At 42.8% G+C, this 16,056-nt stretch overlaps 1 protein-coding gene across 1 annotated transcript; it reads left to right on the top strand.

Moving 5' to 3' along the window:
- Positions 1 to 5,646: 5,646 nt before the first annotated feature.
- Smg8 (SMG8 nonsense mediated mRNA decay factor) lies at positions 5,647 to 14,267 on the top strand. The gene is made up of 4 exons (XM_005076892.4): positions 5,647 to 7,431; positions 9,275 to 9,420; positions 11,593 to 12,465; positions 13,859 to 14,267. Exons 1-4 carry the CDS (start codon positions 5,673 to 5,675, stop codon positions 14,054 to 14,056), a joined length of 2,976 nt encoding a protein of 991 aa, XP_005076949.1. The 5' UTR covers positions 5,647 to 5,672; the 3' UTR covers positions 14,057 to 14,267.
- The last annotated feature ends 1,789 nt before the right edge of the window (positions 14,268 to 16,056 follow it).

Below are 16,056 nucleotides of genomic sequence, written 5' to 3'. Positions count from 1 at the left end.
TGTCCTACTAGGAACAAATATTTGAGAGTTACAGAGTACACTCAAGGCCATGTGCATGCTAAGCTAGTAGAAATATCTCCTTAATAGTGAACTTGAAGCACTTAAACATTTAAAAAAATGTATTTAGGTCTTTGCAGGGAGTTCAGGAATATAGAATTTGTTGTCTAGAATGTTCATAGCCCTGAGTTCAATCCCTAGTACTAACACACACACACACACTCTCTCTCTCCCTCTCCCTCTCCCTCTCTCTCTCTCTCTCTCTCTCTCTCTCTCTCTCTCTCTCTCTCTCTCTCTCTCATGATGGTTAATCTCAGTTATCTATTTCCGATTGCCTGTAATCACCTGGGAGATAGGCTTTCTCAGACATTATCTGCATTAGGTAGATTGAGATGGGCTGACCTACCCTCTGTGGGTAGCACCATCTCCTAAGTTGAAACCTTCTTCACTGTGGATTCAATGTGACTTGCTGCTTCAGGCTCCTGCTATCTTGATCCCCTCTCTCCATGTGTAGTGAATGGTAGAACTGTAAACCAAACAAACTCTTCCTCCCTTAGACTGATAGTGTCAGCATCACAGCACAGCAACCAGAAGAGTAACTAATAATTATATAAATAATACATTTAAATATAAATCTAAAAATAAAGGTAATGGCCCCCTTATCCATTAAAAAACAAAATGAAAAACCCCAAAGACTTCAGATATTCACTGAACTTTCTAGTCAAATAGGAAGCAGCCACATAGATAACAGCCTTAAAATTTTAATCATCCAGTTCACTGTACCTCAAAAGGTAATTTAATGATGCCCTAAACATTCCTGGAGGGTTTGTTTAATTTTTTTTTTTTTGGTTCTGTGTTTTGAACCAGGGCCTTTCACACAGTTATAGCTCCAGGTCAAATCCCTGTATTACCATTGAATGATAATACTTTGAGATGCCAAATCACATTGTCAGAAAGTTACCAGACTAGAAAGTAGTCTTGGGGACAGTGTTTAGCACCTTGAGGTGGTCCTGTTTATGAGATCCACATTTATGTTTATAATACAGAAAACATAATATATCTAGAACCTGTATGTTTGTTTGTTGAAACAGGTTTTCATGTAGCCCACTCCGTCTCAGAACTATTTAGCTAGGATGACCTTGAACTTTTGATCTTTCCTCCACTTCTTTTTTTTTTTTTAAAGATTTATTTATTTATTACATATACACCAGATTGAATTGTAGATGGTTGTCAGCCACCATGTGGTTGCTGAGAATTGAACTCAAGACCTCTGGAAGAGCAGTCAGTGCTCTTAACCTTTGAGCCATCTCTCCTGCCCCCTTTCCTCCACTTCTTGCATGCTGGGATTAAGGCATATACCACTAAGTCCAGAAGAACTTTTTGGAAAACATGTTAGCTAGTTTGATATTATATAAAAATACCCGGGCAGTGGTGGCGCATGCCTTTAATCCCAGCACTCGGGAGGCAGAGACAGGCGGATCTCTGTGAGTTCGAGGCCGGGCTGGACCGATAGCCTCCGAAACTTATGCAGAGAAACCCTGTCTCATAAAAACCAAAAAATAAAAAAAAATAAAGGAAATGATCACTGAAAATAAAGGATTTATAATAGAATGGTATTTTGTGGGGCACTTATAATGTTTACAATATTAATAAACCAATATACTACAAAGTGAGTTCCAGGACAGCCTCCAAAGCTACAGAGAAACCCTGTCTCATAAAAACCAAAAAATAAAAAAAAATAAAGGAAATGATCACTGAAAATAAAGGATTTATAATAGAATGGTATTTTGTGGGGCACTTATAATGTTTACAATATTAATAAACCAATATACTACAAAGTGAGTTCCAGGACAGCCTCCAAAGCTACAGAGAAACCCTGTCTCGAAAAACCAAAAAAAAAAAAAAAAAAAAAACCAATATACACTTTACCATTGTAACTGAAATAACATAATCATTCTTATGACATAGAAGGTTCACTTAATAAAAAAGCTAGGCTCAACATAGTGGCTTCTGTGTTGCCCCAGCTACTTAGAAGACTGAGATGGAGGGAAATGTATGTTCAAGGCCAGTAGCCAGCATGGGCAACTTGGTGAGAACCTGTCTCAAAAAATAGAAGTTTTATAGGCAAAACATTTACAAAGCTGCTATTATTGTTGTATCAGTATTAAAATGTACCCTACTTTAAATTGTTTACTAATTTTTATTTTAGAATTTATATGCTTTTTCATTGTAACCATTTGAGTACTCTGCATGTTGTATAATTTCATTAAACTACTGCTTATATGCTCCTAGTATTTATGTTGTTTTGCTTGTTTTGATACTGGGTCTCACTACGTAGCCTTGTCTGTCTTGGAGCTCCTTATTCACAAAGATTTGCCTGCTTCTGCCTCTGGAGTGCTGGAATTAAAGTCACAAACCTCCACACCACATTTTAAACTTAAAAAAAAAATAATGACAGCACTGGGGAGGCAGAGGTTAGTGGAGCTCTGTAATTCAAGGCCAGCCTGCTCTTCATAATGAGTTCCAAAACATCCAGGGCTACACAGAGAAACCCTACCTTGAAAAACAAAATAAAACAAAACAACAAGAAAAGCGGGCATTGGTGGCGCACGCCTTTAATCCCAGCACTCGGGAGGCAGAGGCAGGCGGATCTCTGTGAGTTTGAGGCCAGCCTGGTCTACAGAGCGAGTTCCAGGACAGCCTCCACAGAGAAACCCTGTCTCGAAAAACCAAAAAAAAAAAAAAAAAGAAAAGAAAGAAAAAGAAATATAACATATAAAAGACAGGGGGCTAGTGAGATGATTCAGCAGGTAAATGTGATTGCTTAGCAAGCTTGATAGACCTGGGTTTAATACCTGGATCCCATGTAAAGGTGGATGGAGAGAATCAGTTCCTCAGTATTGTCTTCTGACCTCTGTAGGTGAAAGTATCTGTCCTGCAAGCCACTCCCAAGCAACCACACAGAGGCTTAATATTAATTATAAATGCTCAGCTAATAGCTCAGGCTTGTTACTAGCTAACTCTTACATATAAATTAACTCATATTTCTTATATACTTTGCCACATGGCTTGGTATCTTTTTTCAGTAGAGCATGCCCATCTTGCTTCTCTCTGCATCTGATTGAGATTCCTGACTCTGCCCTTCTTCCCAAAATCATCCTAGTCTCGTTCTCCCACTCAGTCTCTTCCTGCCCAGCTATAGACCAGTCAGTTCTTTATTAACAATGAGAATAATACATATTCACAGTGTACAGAAGGATTATTCCACAGCAGGCCTTCACATGCTTAGTGTGACATAATTCTCCACATACATCATACACACATAACAAATAAGAGTCATTTTGTCTTGTTTGCTTGTTTAAGAGAAGACCTGAGCATAATAATGCATGTCTTTAATCCCAGCACAGGGGTGGCAGAGGCATGGGAATCTCTGTGCGTTCAAAATGAACCTGTATACATAGCAAGTTTGAGGCCAGCCTAGGCCACATAGTGAAACCCTGTCAAAAAAAAAAAAAAAAAAAAGGAGGAGAGGAAAATACTGGGGCTTGGGATGAACTCAGTTGGTCAAAGACCATGAGTAAAGCCCTGGGTTTGATCTCTAGCATCTAATAAAAGCCAGGAATGGTATTTTATACCTCTAGGAAGTTGTGACAGGAAGATCAATCAGAAACTCAAAGTCATCGTCAGCTACATAGCAATTTCAAGACTGGCATGAGTTTCATGAGACCATGTCTCAAGAAACAATAACAACAAAAAGTATAAGGAGGGCTGGAGAGATGGCTCAGCGGTTAAGAGCACTGCCTGCTCTTCCAGAGGTCCTGAGTTCAGTGCCCAGCAACCACATGATGGCTCACAACCATCCATAATCTGGTGCCCTCTTCTGGTGTCCAAGCATAGAACACTATATGCATACATAATAAAAATTAAAAAAAAAAGTATAAGGAAAGGACTCATGAAAAAAAAAGAAAAAGATTGGGGTCATTGAGATAGCTCAGTGGGTAAAGTGCTTGCCACAAAGTCTGACAACTTTTGGCTTTTATTGTTTGGTTTGGTTAGAAAGTGTTTCACTGTGTAGCCCTAGCTCTCCTGGAACTCACTCTGTAGATCAGGTTGGCCTAGAACTCATAGAAATCAACCTTTCTCTACCTCCCTAGTGCTGGGACTAAAGGGGTGCAGCACCACTGCCTGGCTGACAACTTTTGTCTTGTTTGTATTTTTAGTGTTTTTATGTGCATGCATGGATGTCTACTTGTAGATATGTGCACCATGTATGTGCCTAGTGCCCAGGAAGGCCAGAGAGGGTTTCTGATCCCTTGCCAGGAGCTAAGGGTGATTATGAGTCACCTGATATAATGCTGGGAACTGAACCTGACTCTCTGCATAAGCAGGAAGTTATCTTAACTGCTAAGCTATCTCTCCAGTTCAAGTCTGACTACTTGAATTCCATCTTGGGATCTTACATGATAGAAGTAGCGAACCAACTCCCAAAAGTAGTCCCTTGACTTCTGTGTCAGCCATAGCATGAACATTTACTACACACACACACACACACACACCACTATGCACATTTACATAAATGTAAGTAACTAAATAAAACAAACAAATAAAATAAATAAATGTTTAAAGAGTTAAAAATGGTTTCTGGGGCTGGAGAGATGGCTCAGAGGTCAAGAGCACTGCATGTTCTTCCAGAGGTCCTGAGTTCAATTCCCAGCAACCATATGGTGGCTCACAACCATCTATAATGAGATTTGATGCCTTCTCCTGGGGTACAAAAATGTACACGGATAAAAAACTATACATAGTAAATAAATAATTTAAAGAGTTACCTTTTAAAAATAAAATAAATAAAAATAGTTTCTGACCATCGTGCTGCAAGACAGAGCTCTTCTTCTCTGCCAGAGCAGTACCTGATCTCAATCCATCTCTCCGGCCCCTCTCCCCCTATTTTGGAACGAGCACCTAACTCTGTAATCAAGACTGGTCTTGAACTCAAGGGAGTCCTGCCTCACCATCATGAAAGTTGGGATTACAGGGGTGTGTCAACATACTTGGTTATCTTCTTTTTCTGTCTCTCTGTGTCTATGTCTGTGTCTGTCTGTCTGTCTTTGTCTTTGTCTATTTCTGTCTCTCTCTCTCCTTTTCTCTATTGAGACAGGGTCTTGGCATGTTACCCATCACTCGAGAGGGCAGCACTTTAATCCCAGCACTTGGGAGGCAGAGGCAGCCTGGTCTACAGAGTTAGTTTTGCTGTCTCGAAAAGCAAACAAAAAACAAATAAACAAAGGAATCCTCCTGCCTCAGCCTCAAGAGAAGGTGGGAGTATAAGCAACCATCGACACTGAGCTGTTAGCCTAATCAGTTGGAATTTTTTTACGTAGTCTTTAAAATGAAAACTACATCCAATCTTTTTGCCATCTCAATCCCTATAGTTTCTAATTGGGCAAATGTAGTGCTAAGACTTTGGCAGGACACTAGAAAGGGCGTGCGGTGGCGGGGGTGGGGACACGACAATGGGAGACAGACAAGGAGACAATAGACACAGAACACGACACCGGAACTAAAGTGAGAGAAAAGCAGGGACTGACGTGGGGAGGAGGTCTTTTACAAGAGGACCGGGTCGGATGGGATTAGCGAGGGACCGGAAGGACGCTGGAGGAAGCTCATTCTCCGCCATGGCGGGGCCGGTCAGCTTGCGAGAGCTTCTCATGGGAGCGTCAGCCTGGCTGGGCTCTGAGAGTCCCGGAGGTCCCCCCGCCGAGGGCGGAGGGAACGCAGCTGGCGCGCCCGAGCCTCCGTGGAGGGAGGATGAGATCTGCGTGGTGGGAATCTTCGGCAAGACGGCTCTGCGCCTGAACTCCGAGAAGTTCTCTCTGGTGAACACTGTGTGCGACCGACAGGTTTTCCCTCTCTTTCACCACCAGGATCCTGGGGATCCAGGGCCTGGAATCAAGACGGAAGCTGTCTCCGTCGGAGAGGCCGGAGGAGCGGGGGATCCGGGGGCTGCCGCCGGGGATTCGCTTCGTGGAGGTCTGTCTACGGCGGAAGGTAACCGAGCGGAGCCAGGTCCCCAGGACTTTAGCCTTCTGCAGGCTTACTACAACCAGGAAAGCAAAGTTCTGTATCTTATTCTCACTTCCATCTGTGACAATTCACAGCTGCTGCGTGCTTGTCGGGCTCTCCAGAGCGGAGAAGCCGGTGGAGGCCTCTCTTTACCTCATGCGGAAACACATGAGTTCTGGAAGCATCAGGAGAAGCTGCAATGCCTCAGTCTCCTTTACCTTTTCTCTGTCTGTCATATATTGCTCCTGGTCCATCCGACTTGTTCCTTTGACATCACTTATGATCGAGTATTCAGAGCCTTGGATGGGCTGAGGCAGAAAGTACTGCCTCTCCTCAAAACAGCCATTAAGGACTGTCCAGTAGGCAAAGACTGGAAGTTAAACTGCCGACCTTGCCCACCCAGACTCCTTTTCCTCTTTCAACTCAATGGAGCCCTTAAGGTGGAACCCCCCCGGAGCCAAGATACAGCTCATCCAGACAAGCCCAAGAAGCATTCTCCCAAAAGAAGACTGCAGCATGCCCTGGAGGATCAGATCTACAGAATCTTCCGCAAGAGTCGAGTCTTGACTAATCAGAGTATCAACTGCCTCTTTACGGTACCTGCGAACCAAGCGTTTGTGTATATCGTCCCAGGAAGCCAAGAGGAGGACCCAATCGGCATGTTGCTGGACCAACTTAGGAGTCATTGTACTGTGAAGGACCCTGAATCTTTGTTGGTGCCTGGGCCCCTTTCTGGACCTAGGCGGTATCAAGTGATGCGACAGCACGGCCGCCAGCAGCTCTCCTTTCACACTGATAGCGGCGCTTCTAGCTCTTCCGGCCAGCTAGTGGATTTCACTCTTCGAGAATTCCTATGGCAGCACGTGGAGCTTGTCCTAAGCAAAAAAGGCTTTGATGATAGTGTGGGCAGGAACCCACAGCCCTCCCACTTTGAACTTCCTACTTACCAGAAGTGGGTCTCAGCAGCTGCAAAACTGTATGAAGTGGCCATTGATGGGAAGGAAGAGGACTTGAGCTCACCCACTGGGGAGCTAACCTCTAAGATTTTAAGCAGTATTAAAGTCCTAGAAGGGTTTTTGGATATAGACACAAAATTCTCAGAAAACAGGTGCCAAAAAGCTTTACCCATGGCTCATAGTGCCTACCAATCGAACTTGCCTCATAATTACACCATGACTGTCCATAAGAATCAGCTTGCTCAGGCTCTTCGAGTATATAGTCAACATGCTAGAGGGCCAGCCTTTCACAAATATGCCATGCAATTACATGAGGACTGCTACAAATTTTGGAGCAATGGCCATCAGCTCTGTGAAGAGAGGAGTTTGACTGACCAGCACTGTGTACACAAATTTCACTCTTTACCTAAATCAGGTAGCTACAAAGTTTCCAACATTTTGCAATGAAGTGGGTATGTGTGTTGGGGGGGGGCGGGGAGTGCACCTGTGGAGGTCAGAGGCAAGTGTGAAGTCTGTGATTTTATTATTATTGTGTGCTTGCATGGTGTGGGGGGGGGAGTGCACCTGTGGAGGTCAGAGGCAAGTGTGAAGTCATTCTCTCCTACCTTTGCGTGCTCACATGCCTACCTTTACGTGTGTTCCAAGGCTGCAACTCATGTAGTTAGACTCGTGTAGCAAGCTCTTCACCTGCTGAGCCTCACTGGCACCTGAGCTATGGTTTTACTCTTGTTTTAAGATGGTTCATTTGGTATATATTGATATTTTTGATTTTTAAAGAACCCTGCAGAAATTTAACAGTAAGCTCTTTTTTCTTTGTTCTGCTGTTTTTTGTTTGCTTGTTTGTTTTTGTGTTTTTTTTTTTAAGACAGGGTTTCTCTGTGTAGTGTTGGTTGTCCTAGAACTCACCCTGTAGACCAGGCTGGCCTCAAACTCACAGAGATCCACCTACCTGTCTTGTGTGTGCCACCACAACCAACTAGTATATACCATCTATTTATTTTTATTTCTAAAATTGTATTGTATGCGTGTGTGTTTATAGATATGTGAATGCCATGACATTTGAGTGGAGATCAGTTCCCTCCTTCTACCATGTGGGTCCTGGGGATGGAACTCAGGTACTAGATGATCTATCTTGCCAGCTCCAGCCTTATATATTTATATATATATTGAACTCCAGTGAGTTTTGTAGATGGTAATTATTTTTTTTATTATTTTTTTCTGTGCATTGGTGTTTTTCCTGAGTGTATGTCTGTGTGAGGGTGTCAGGTCCCCTAGAATCAAAGTTACAGATAGTTGTGAGCCACCATGTGGTTGCTGGAAATTGAATCCAGGACCTCTGGAAGAGCAGTCAGTGCTCTCAACCGCTGAGCCATCTCTCCAGCTCAGATGATAATTATAAGTAGCATGAACTTTCAGAAAATGTGTGTTCACCTTCTTTCTTAGAGTATTTGTTGAATTAAGAGGAATAATGAAAGGTCATCATGATGTTATACAGAAGGAAGAATTTGCTTAGAATTTCAACTTTTTATTTTTGAGGCAGGGTCTCACTGTAGACCAGGCTGGCCTTGAGCTCACCGAGATCCTCCTGTCTCTGCCTACAGATTGCCCCACTATTTCTGGCTAGTTCAGCCTTTAAGATTAAGACAGGGGGTGTAGCCGGGCGTTGGTGGCGCACAGCTTTAATCCCAGCACTTGGGAGGCAGAGGCAGGCGGATATCTGTGAGTTCGAGGCCAGCCTGGTCTACAGAGCGAGTTCCAGGACAGCCTCCAAAGCCACAGAGAAACCCTGTCTCGAAAAACCAAAAAAAAAAAAAAAAAAAAAAAAAGACGGGGTGTAGCTAGAAGACAGAGCACTTGCATTGCATATATGAATGAGGCACCAAGTCTCATCCTCTGCACTGAAAAAAAAGGGTAAAACTCAAAGCTTGAATATTTATCAAGATTTTTGTTTGCTTGTTTGTATGTGTGTATGTTTCTTTTTCTTAATTTGCATTGGTATTTGCCTGCATGTATATCTGTGTGAGGATGTCAGATATTGGAGTTATAGACGGTTGTGAGCTACCACTGGGTCCTAGGAATTGAACCTGGGTCCTCAGAAAGGGCAGTCAATGCTCCTAACCACTGAGCCATCTCTCCAGACCCCATGTATGTGTTTCTTAATTGCCAGAGAATCTGAGAAGTTAATTGTTGTAGAATACAAAGTAAGCTTGGCTCTGCGTTGTCTTTGTGAGATTAATAATGACAGTTACATCCTCCAGGAGAAAAACCAGAGGCTGATAGGAACCCTCCTGTGCTCTACCACAATAGCCGAGCCCGCTCCACTGGAGCCTGCAACTGCGGAAGGAAACAGGCACCTCGAGACGACCCCTTTGATATCAAGGCTGCTAACTATGACTTCTACCAGGTAGACTATGAAGTTCTGAAGCTCTCTTTGTTACTGAATATTACCCAAGTAAAAATACATATTCAAAGCAAAATACTTAGAAAAGCCTATGCTACTGCAATGGTATGAAAACAAGGGCAAGTTTGTGACATGTACTTCTTGTTTTTTTTAGCCATACTTCACACACACACACACACACACACAGTGTATAAACTATTAGAATTAATTGATTAATTAATTTTTTTGTTTTTGTTTTTCGAGACAGGGTTTCTCTGTGGCTTTTGAGGCTGTCCTGGAACTCGCTCTGTAGACCAGGCTGGTCTCCAACTCACAGAGATCCCCTGCCTCTGCCTTCCCAATGCTGGGATTAAAGGCATGCACCACCAATGCCAGCAAAATTTTACTTATTTTTGAGGCAGGGTCTCTCTTTGTAGTCCTGGCTGTCCTGGAACATTCATTGTAGACCAGGCTGGCCTTAAACTCATGGAGCTCTGCCTGCCTCTGTCTCATGAGTGCTGGGATTAAAAGCATGAGTCATCCCATCACTGGTTTGGAAAGAGGCCTTTATTATCTAGCTCAAGAAATATCCATCATCACAATTTTACTTGTTACTCCTTTTACTAAAATAGCTCATTGCCAGGCGTTGGTGGTGCACACCTTTCATCTCAACACTCAGGAGGCAGAGGCAGGTGGAACTCTGTGAGTTCAAGGCCAGCCCCGTCTACAGAGTGAGTTCCAGAACAGTCTCCAAAACAATAGAGAGAAACCCTGTCTCGGAAAAAAAAAAAAGCTCATTACGTGTATATGTGTGTGGATGTATATTGTGTTACATGCCTGTGGAGGGCAAAAGAGGGTGCTGGACCCACATGAGCTGGAGTTAACCTAATTTGTCTGAGTGGTTTGCCTGCATGTGCCTGTGTGCACCACACATGTATATAGTTCCTACTGAAATCAGAAGGCATGGACTGGGCACTGGTGCACATCTTTAATCCCAGCACTTGGGATCAAGGCCACCCTAGTCTACAGAGTGAGTACCAGGACTATACAGAGAAACCCTGTCTCAAAAAAAAAAAAAAAAAAAAAAAAAAAAAAGAATGGCTTTCCCGGGACTGGAGTTACATTTGTGAGTCACCATGTGAGTGCTGGGAATCAAAGCTGGATCCTCTACAAGAGCACCAGGTCCCCTTTCCCATTGAGCATCTCTATGGATCTCCATTGATAGGGTTTTAAACAATAAAAAATGGAAATTTTCTGGTCATAAAACCACTCCCCCAAGCTGGGTGGTGGGGGCATGTACCTTTAATCCCAGTACACTGTAGGCAGAGGCAGGGGCATCTCTGTGAGTTTGAGGCTAGCCTGATCTACAAAGAAAGTTCCAGGACAGCCAGGGCTACACAGAGAAACCGTGTTTCAAAAAACAAAACAAACAAATAAAAAGACTTTTCCCCAACAGTTCTTTTAATCACTTTTTGTAAGTAGGTCAGTGCAGCAAACCTGTTCAGTGACAGGGTGTGTGCCATCACCTCCCAGTCGTTTGTGTCTAATTCTTATCTACTAGTGGTTACTGGGACTGAAAACAGCCCTGCCTTCAATCACTGCCTCAAAGGAATAACTCAGACTGGATTCTTTTGGAATACAAAAATAGTTCTTGCTACTTCAATACCCAGAAAGTTGAATTCACATCAAAGGAAAACAAACAAAAACCTGCATGTTCTTCTTTGTTCATACATTGCTAATCTTGCTTGTTAGAATGAAGTGTGTGTTTGTGTGTGTGTTGTATTTGTTTTGAGACAGACTAGCTCAGGATGGTCTGGAACTTGCTCTGTGGCCCAGGCTAGCTAACTTTCTGTTCTGCTTTACTCAGCTTGCCCCCCCTTTTTTAAAGATTTATTTATTTATCATGCTTACACTGTTCTGCTTAGATGCCAGAGGAGTGCACCAGATCTCATTACAGATGGTTGTGAGCCACCATGTGGTTGTTGGGAATTGAACTCAGGTCGTCTGGGAAAGCAGATAGTACTCTTAACCTCTGAGCCATCTCTCCAGCTCCAACCTGCCCTCCCCAATACTGTGTTATAGGCATGCACTGCCCACCCTCTGCTCAGTAGTATATTTGCTTTTTACTTATTTAAGCATACAAAGAAGAATATATATTTGAAATAAAAAGTTTCCACTTCTTTTTTCTCTTTATAGCTTCTGGAAGAAAAGTGTTGTGGGAAATTGGACCATATCAATTTCCCCATATTTGAGCCAAGTACTCCAGATCCTGCACCTGCGAAAAATGAACCGTCTCCTGCCCCACCTGACTCAGATGTCGAGAAACTTAAAGAAAAAGAACCTCAAACCCAAGGAGAGAGCACAAGCCTGAGTTTAGCTTTGAGCTTGGGCCAATCAACAGATAGTCTAGGTACCTATCCAGCTGACCCACAAGCAGGAGGAGACAATCCAGAAGTTCATGGTCAAGGAGAAGTAAAATCTGAAAAGAGACCAAACTTGGTTGATCGGCAAGCATCCACAGTTGAATATCTCCCAGGCATGCTACATTCAAATTGCCCAAAAGGCCTCTTACCCAAATTCTCCAGCTGGTCTTTAGTTAAACTAGGTCCAGCCAAGTCGTACAACTTTCATACAGGTTTGGACCAACAGGGCTTTGTTCCAGGAACAAACTATCTTATGCCTTGGGACATTGTCATCAGGACTAGGGCTGAAGATGAAGGAGACTTAGACACAAATTCCTGGCCTGCTCCAAATAAAGCTATTCCTGGAAAGAGAAGTGCAGTTGTCATGGGAAGAGGAAGGCGTCGGGATGACATAGCTAGAGCTTTTGTTGGCTTTGAGTATGAAGACTCTAGAGGTCGAAGATTCATGTGCTCAGGGCCTGACAAAGTCATGAAAGTGATGGGAAGTGGACCAAAGGAGTCAGCTTTAAAGGCCCTGAACAGTGATATGCCCCTGTACATTCTGTCCTCGTCTCAGGGCAGAGGGCTAAAACCTCATTATGCTCAGCTTATGAGGCTTTTTGTTGTGGTTCCTGATGCTCCTTTGCAGATAATACTGATGCCACAGGTAAGAAACAAAGCCTTCCCCTAAACAAACAAAAAACAATGCTTTTCTTGGGACTGGTCTTTATGGGACAGATCATGTAACCCTCATTAACTTGGATCTAGATGTGTAGTTTTCAATGGCCTTGAACTTCTGTCTCTACCCCCCCAGACACTGGGATTTTAGGCATGTACCCTCTTTTTTTTTTTTTTTTTTAAGATTTATTTATTTATCACATATACAGTGTTTTGCCTACATGCCAGAAGAGGGCACCAGATTGAATTGTAGATGACTGTGAGCCACCATGTGGTTGCTGGGAATTGAACTCAGGACCCCTGGAAGAGCAGTCAGTGCTCTTAACCTCTGAGCCATCTCCAGCCCATATACCTACCCTCTTCTTTACTAACTGATCTGTGTCCCAGGTCCATGATTCTTATTTTGATTTTTGTTTGTTTGAGAGACTTTCATGTGGTCCAGGCAGGCAGAAACTCACTGTGTAGTTATGGATAACCTTGAACTTGCCCTCCTGTCTTTACCTCCTCAGTGCCAGGATGGCAGGGTACACACCCACAACCTAGTTTAGGCAGCGCTATGGATTCACTGAAGGTTTCATGTATGTGAGGCAAGCACTGTACCAACTGAGCTACATCCCCTCCCCTTTGTTCTTATAATTTTTATTTATTTAAGAGACAAGCTTTCTCTGTGTAGCCCTAGCTATGCTGGAACCCAAAATGTAGACTAGGCTGGCCTAGATAGAACTCACAGAATTCTGCCACCAGATGTGTTGTATTGCTTAATTTCCTTCCAACCCCATATCTGCTTAAATATTTTTGTTTACATTTTATTTATTATCTGTCTGTTAATTTGTTGTTTGTATGCGTGCTGGTATGCTAGGCCAGCCCTCTCCCCCACTAAGTTACATTCCAAGTACCTAATTTCTTTTAAATCCAAGATCTTTATTGATTTAACTGTGATAACCATTAGTAAGAATTTAGTTTGATCCTAGTTTTCCAAACACCTGCTGATTTAGAAGTGCAGTCCAAAAAAAGAAAAAAAATCTAGGTGAGGTAGATGATTTATGCCTTTAATCCCAGTACTTACGAGGCAGAGGCAGGTGGTTCTCTGAGAATTTTAGGCCAGCCTGGTCTACAGAGTTAGTTCCAGGACAGCCAGGGATACAGAGAGAAAGAGATACCAAAACAAAACCTGGTCAACAGGAAGTGGAAAAGAGCAACGGGAATAATATACCAAGGGGACGAAGTGAGGACCCAGGAAAGTGTCAGCAGCTTCTACCTCCATGTTCAGTGTGACTGCCTAGTCCTCAGTGTTCTTTAAACCCCTTGTTTGCTTAGACATTTATTTTCAAGCATTTCTTATTGAGAAATCTAAAAGTAATTCTGTTACACATGTTTTTCAGGTTCAACCAGGCCCACCACCATGTCCAGTATTTTATCCAGAAAAACAAGAAATCACTCTCCCACCTGATGGCCTTTGGGTTTTGAGATTCCCTTATGCGTATGTGACTGAGAGGGGACCTTGTTTTCCTCCTAAGGAGAATGTGCAGCTAATGAGCTACAAGGTGCTTCGGGGAGTCCTGAAAGCAGTGACACAATAAGTTTCCCAGTCACTCAGTCCCGTACTGGAGCTGATGTTTGTCTTGTTTTTGATATGTGTGAGATTTTGTTTTTAAATGTGTGTTCTGTGTTTTTCCCAAACCAAAATGTGTTTTGGTTAGAAGTATTCAGTATTTGGACAATAATTGTTCCATTATTTCCTTATATTGATATTTATTGTAAAATCAATAAATATTTGTTGTTCTAAAAAAAGGATGCAAAATGGTATGTTTTCTCTTGTTTCATTGTAATATAAGGCATATTTTTATATTTCATTGTCAATATAAGGCATACTTTTATTGTAATTTAATGTTTCATCTTTCTGATAAAATGATGTTTCAGCTGGGCTATTCCTTAAGATTATGCTTTTCTTTTCTCTTTCTCTCTTTTTTGTTTTGTTTTTCAAGACAGGGTTTCTCTGTATCCTAGCTGTCCTGGAACTCACTCTGTAGACCAGGTGGGCCTCAAACTCAGAGATCACCTGCCTCTGCTTCCAGAGTTTTGGGATTAAAGGTATGTACCACTATACCTGGCCCTATTTATTTTTATATGTATGAGTGTTTTGCCTGCATGTATGTTATATGTACTACATGCATGCATGGTGCCTACTGAGGTCAGAAGAGAATACTGAATACCTTGACACTGCAGTTATAGACAGTTGTGAACTACCATATGGGGATGGGAACTGAACCCAGATCCTCTGTAAGAATGCTCTTAAGCCGGGTGGTGGTGGGGCACTTTGATTCCCAGCACTCAGGAGGCAGAGGCAGGTCTATCTATGTGGCCAGCCTGGTCTACAGAGCAAGTTCCAGGACAGCCAGCCAGAGCTGTCACATAGAAAAACCCCCTCTCAAAAAAACAAAACAGTGCAATAGTGGTTTCACACCTTTTAATCTCAGCACTTGGGAGGCAGAGGCAGGCAGATCTCCAAACTGGAGGCCAGTCTGAAACAAAAAAAAAAATTCCAAGTGTTCTTAACTGACTGAGCCATTTCTCTAGCAACTGACCTTGACCTCTCAACACTATGCTGCCTTAGCCTGTCTACTTGCACTGGGATTGCAGGTGTGTGCTAGCAAACCCCTTTCAGTATTAGGCATCGACCCTCGGGTCTCGTGTATACCACTGAGTTATATTCCTGTTCATTTGTTCTTTATAGCTGGAGACAGTATCTAGCTGGGGCTAGCTTTAATTCATTCTGTAGCCCAGGCAGGCCTGGAATTTACAGTTCTCCTGCCTCAGCCTCCAGAGTAGTGGGGATTTCAGGCCTGGAATAAATGTTCTTAAATTAAATACCTGTTCTACAAAATAATTTGCTAAGTGTTTAAATCTTATCAATGTAACTTTTCCCAACATGCCACCATATCACCAATTGTGGCTATGCCATCAACTAGGTAAATGCAAAATAAATTGACTCAAAGGAGTGTATTTGACTCTATTTTCCCAGATGGGTTTTAAATACAGAATTAAGAGATTTTAGTCTCAATGTATGTGAAATATTGTGTTTATCACACTTCCAAAAGATGTTACCTGACCCAGCAAGATGTCTTAGTAGGAAAAGGAGCTACCGCCTGAGGGCTCCCTAGGTGGAAAGACAGAGTGGCAACCCATAGGTTTCCTCTGACCTCTATTGTGCACCCACGTACACACAAAATAAGTAAATGCATAAAAATAAACAACGAGATCAGGTGCAGCAGCCCTCACCTGGAGTTCCAGCTATTGAGGATGAAGAAAGATGACTACTTAGCCATAGGAGTTTGAAGCCAGCCTGAGCTAAACACGGTGAGTCAGTTGTTGCTGATTGTTTTGCACTGGGAATCAAACAGCTGACTTTAAGGTGTTTGTATTTGGAAGGGAGGCAGAGGAGGCAGGTGGATCTTCAGCCTGGTCTTCATGGTGAGTTCCAGGTCAGCCAGGGGTACACAGTGAGACCCTGTCTCCAAAAATAAATAAGTTGATAATCCTAATACTTGGAAGGCAGAGGCAAGTTTGAACCCTGTGAGTC

This window comes from Mesocricetus auratus, unplaced genomic scaffold (genome assembly GCF_017639785.1).
Source record: "Mesocricetus auratus isolate SY011 unplaced genomic scaffold, BCM_Maur_2.0 Super-Scaffold_100007, whole genome shotgun sequence".
Classification (NCBI taxonomy): Eukaryota; Metazoa; Chordata; class Mammalia; order Rodentia; family Cricetidae; genus Mesocricetus; species Mesocricetus auratus.
The sequence above is the reverse complement of the archived record's forward strand: the minus strand, read 5'-3'. Positions and strand labels throughout refer to the sequence as shown.

Excerpts from the sequence above, each read along its gene's own strand:
- Smg8 (XM_005076892.4), top strand. The coding sequence starts at position 5,673 with ATGGCGGGGCCGGTCAGCTTGCGAGAGCTTCTCATGGGAGCGTCAGCC. Across the intron at positions 7,432-9,274 it reads TCACTCTTTACCTAAATCAG|GAGAAAAACCAGAGGCTGAT; the intron begins GTAGCTACAAAG and ends TACATCCTCCAG. Across the intron at positions 9,421-11,592 it reads CTAACTATGACTTCTACCAG|CTTCTGGAAGAAAAGTGTTG; the intron begins GTAGACTATGAA and ends TTCTCTTTATAG.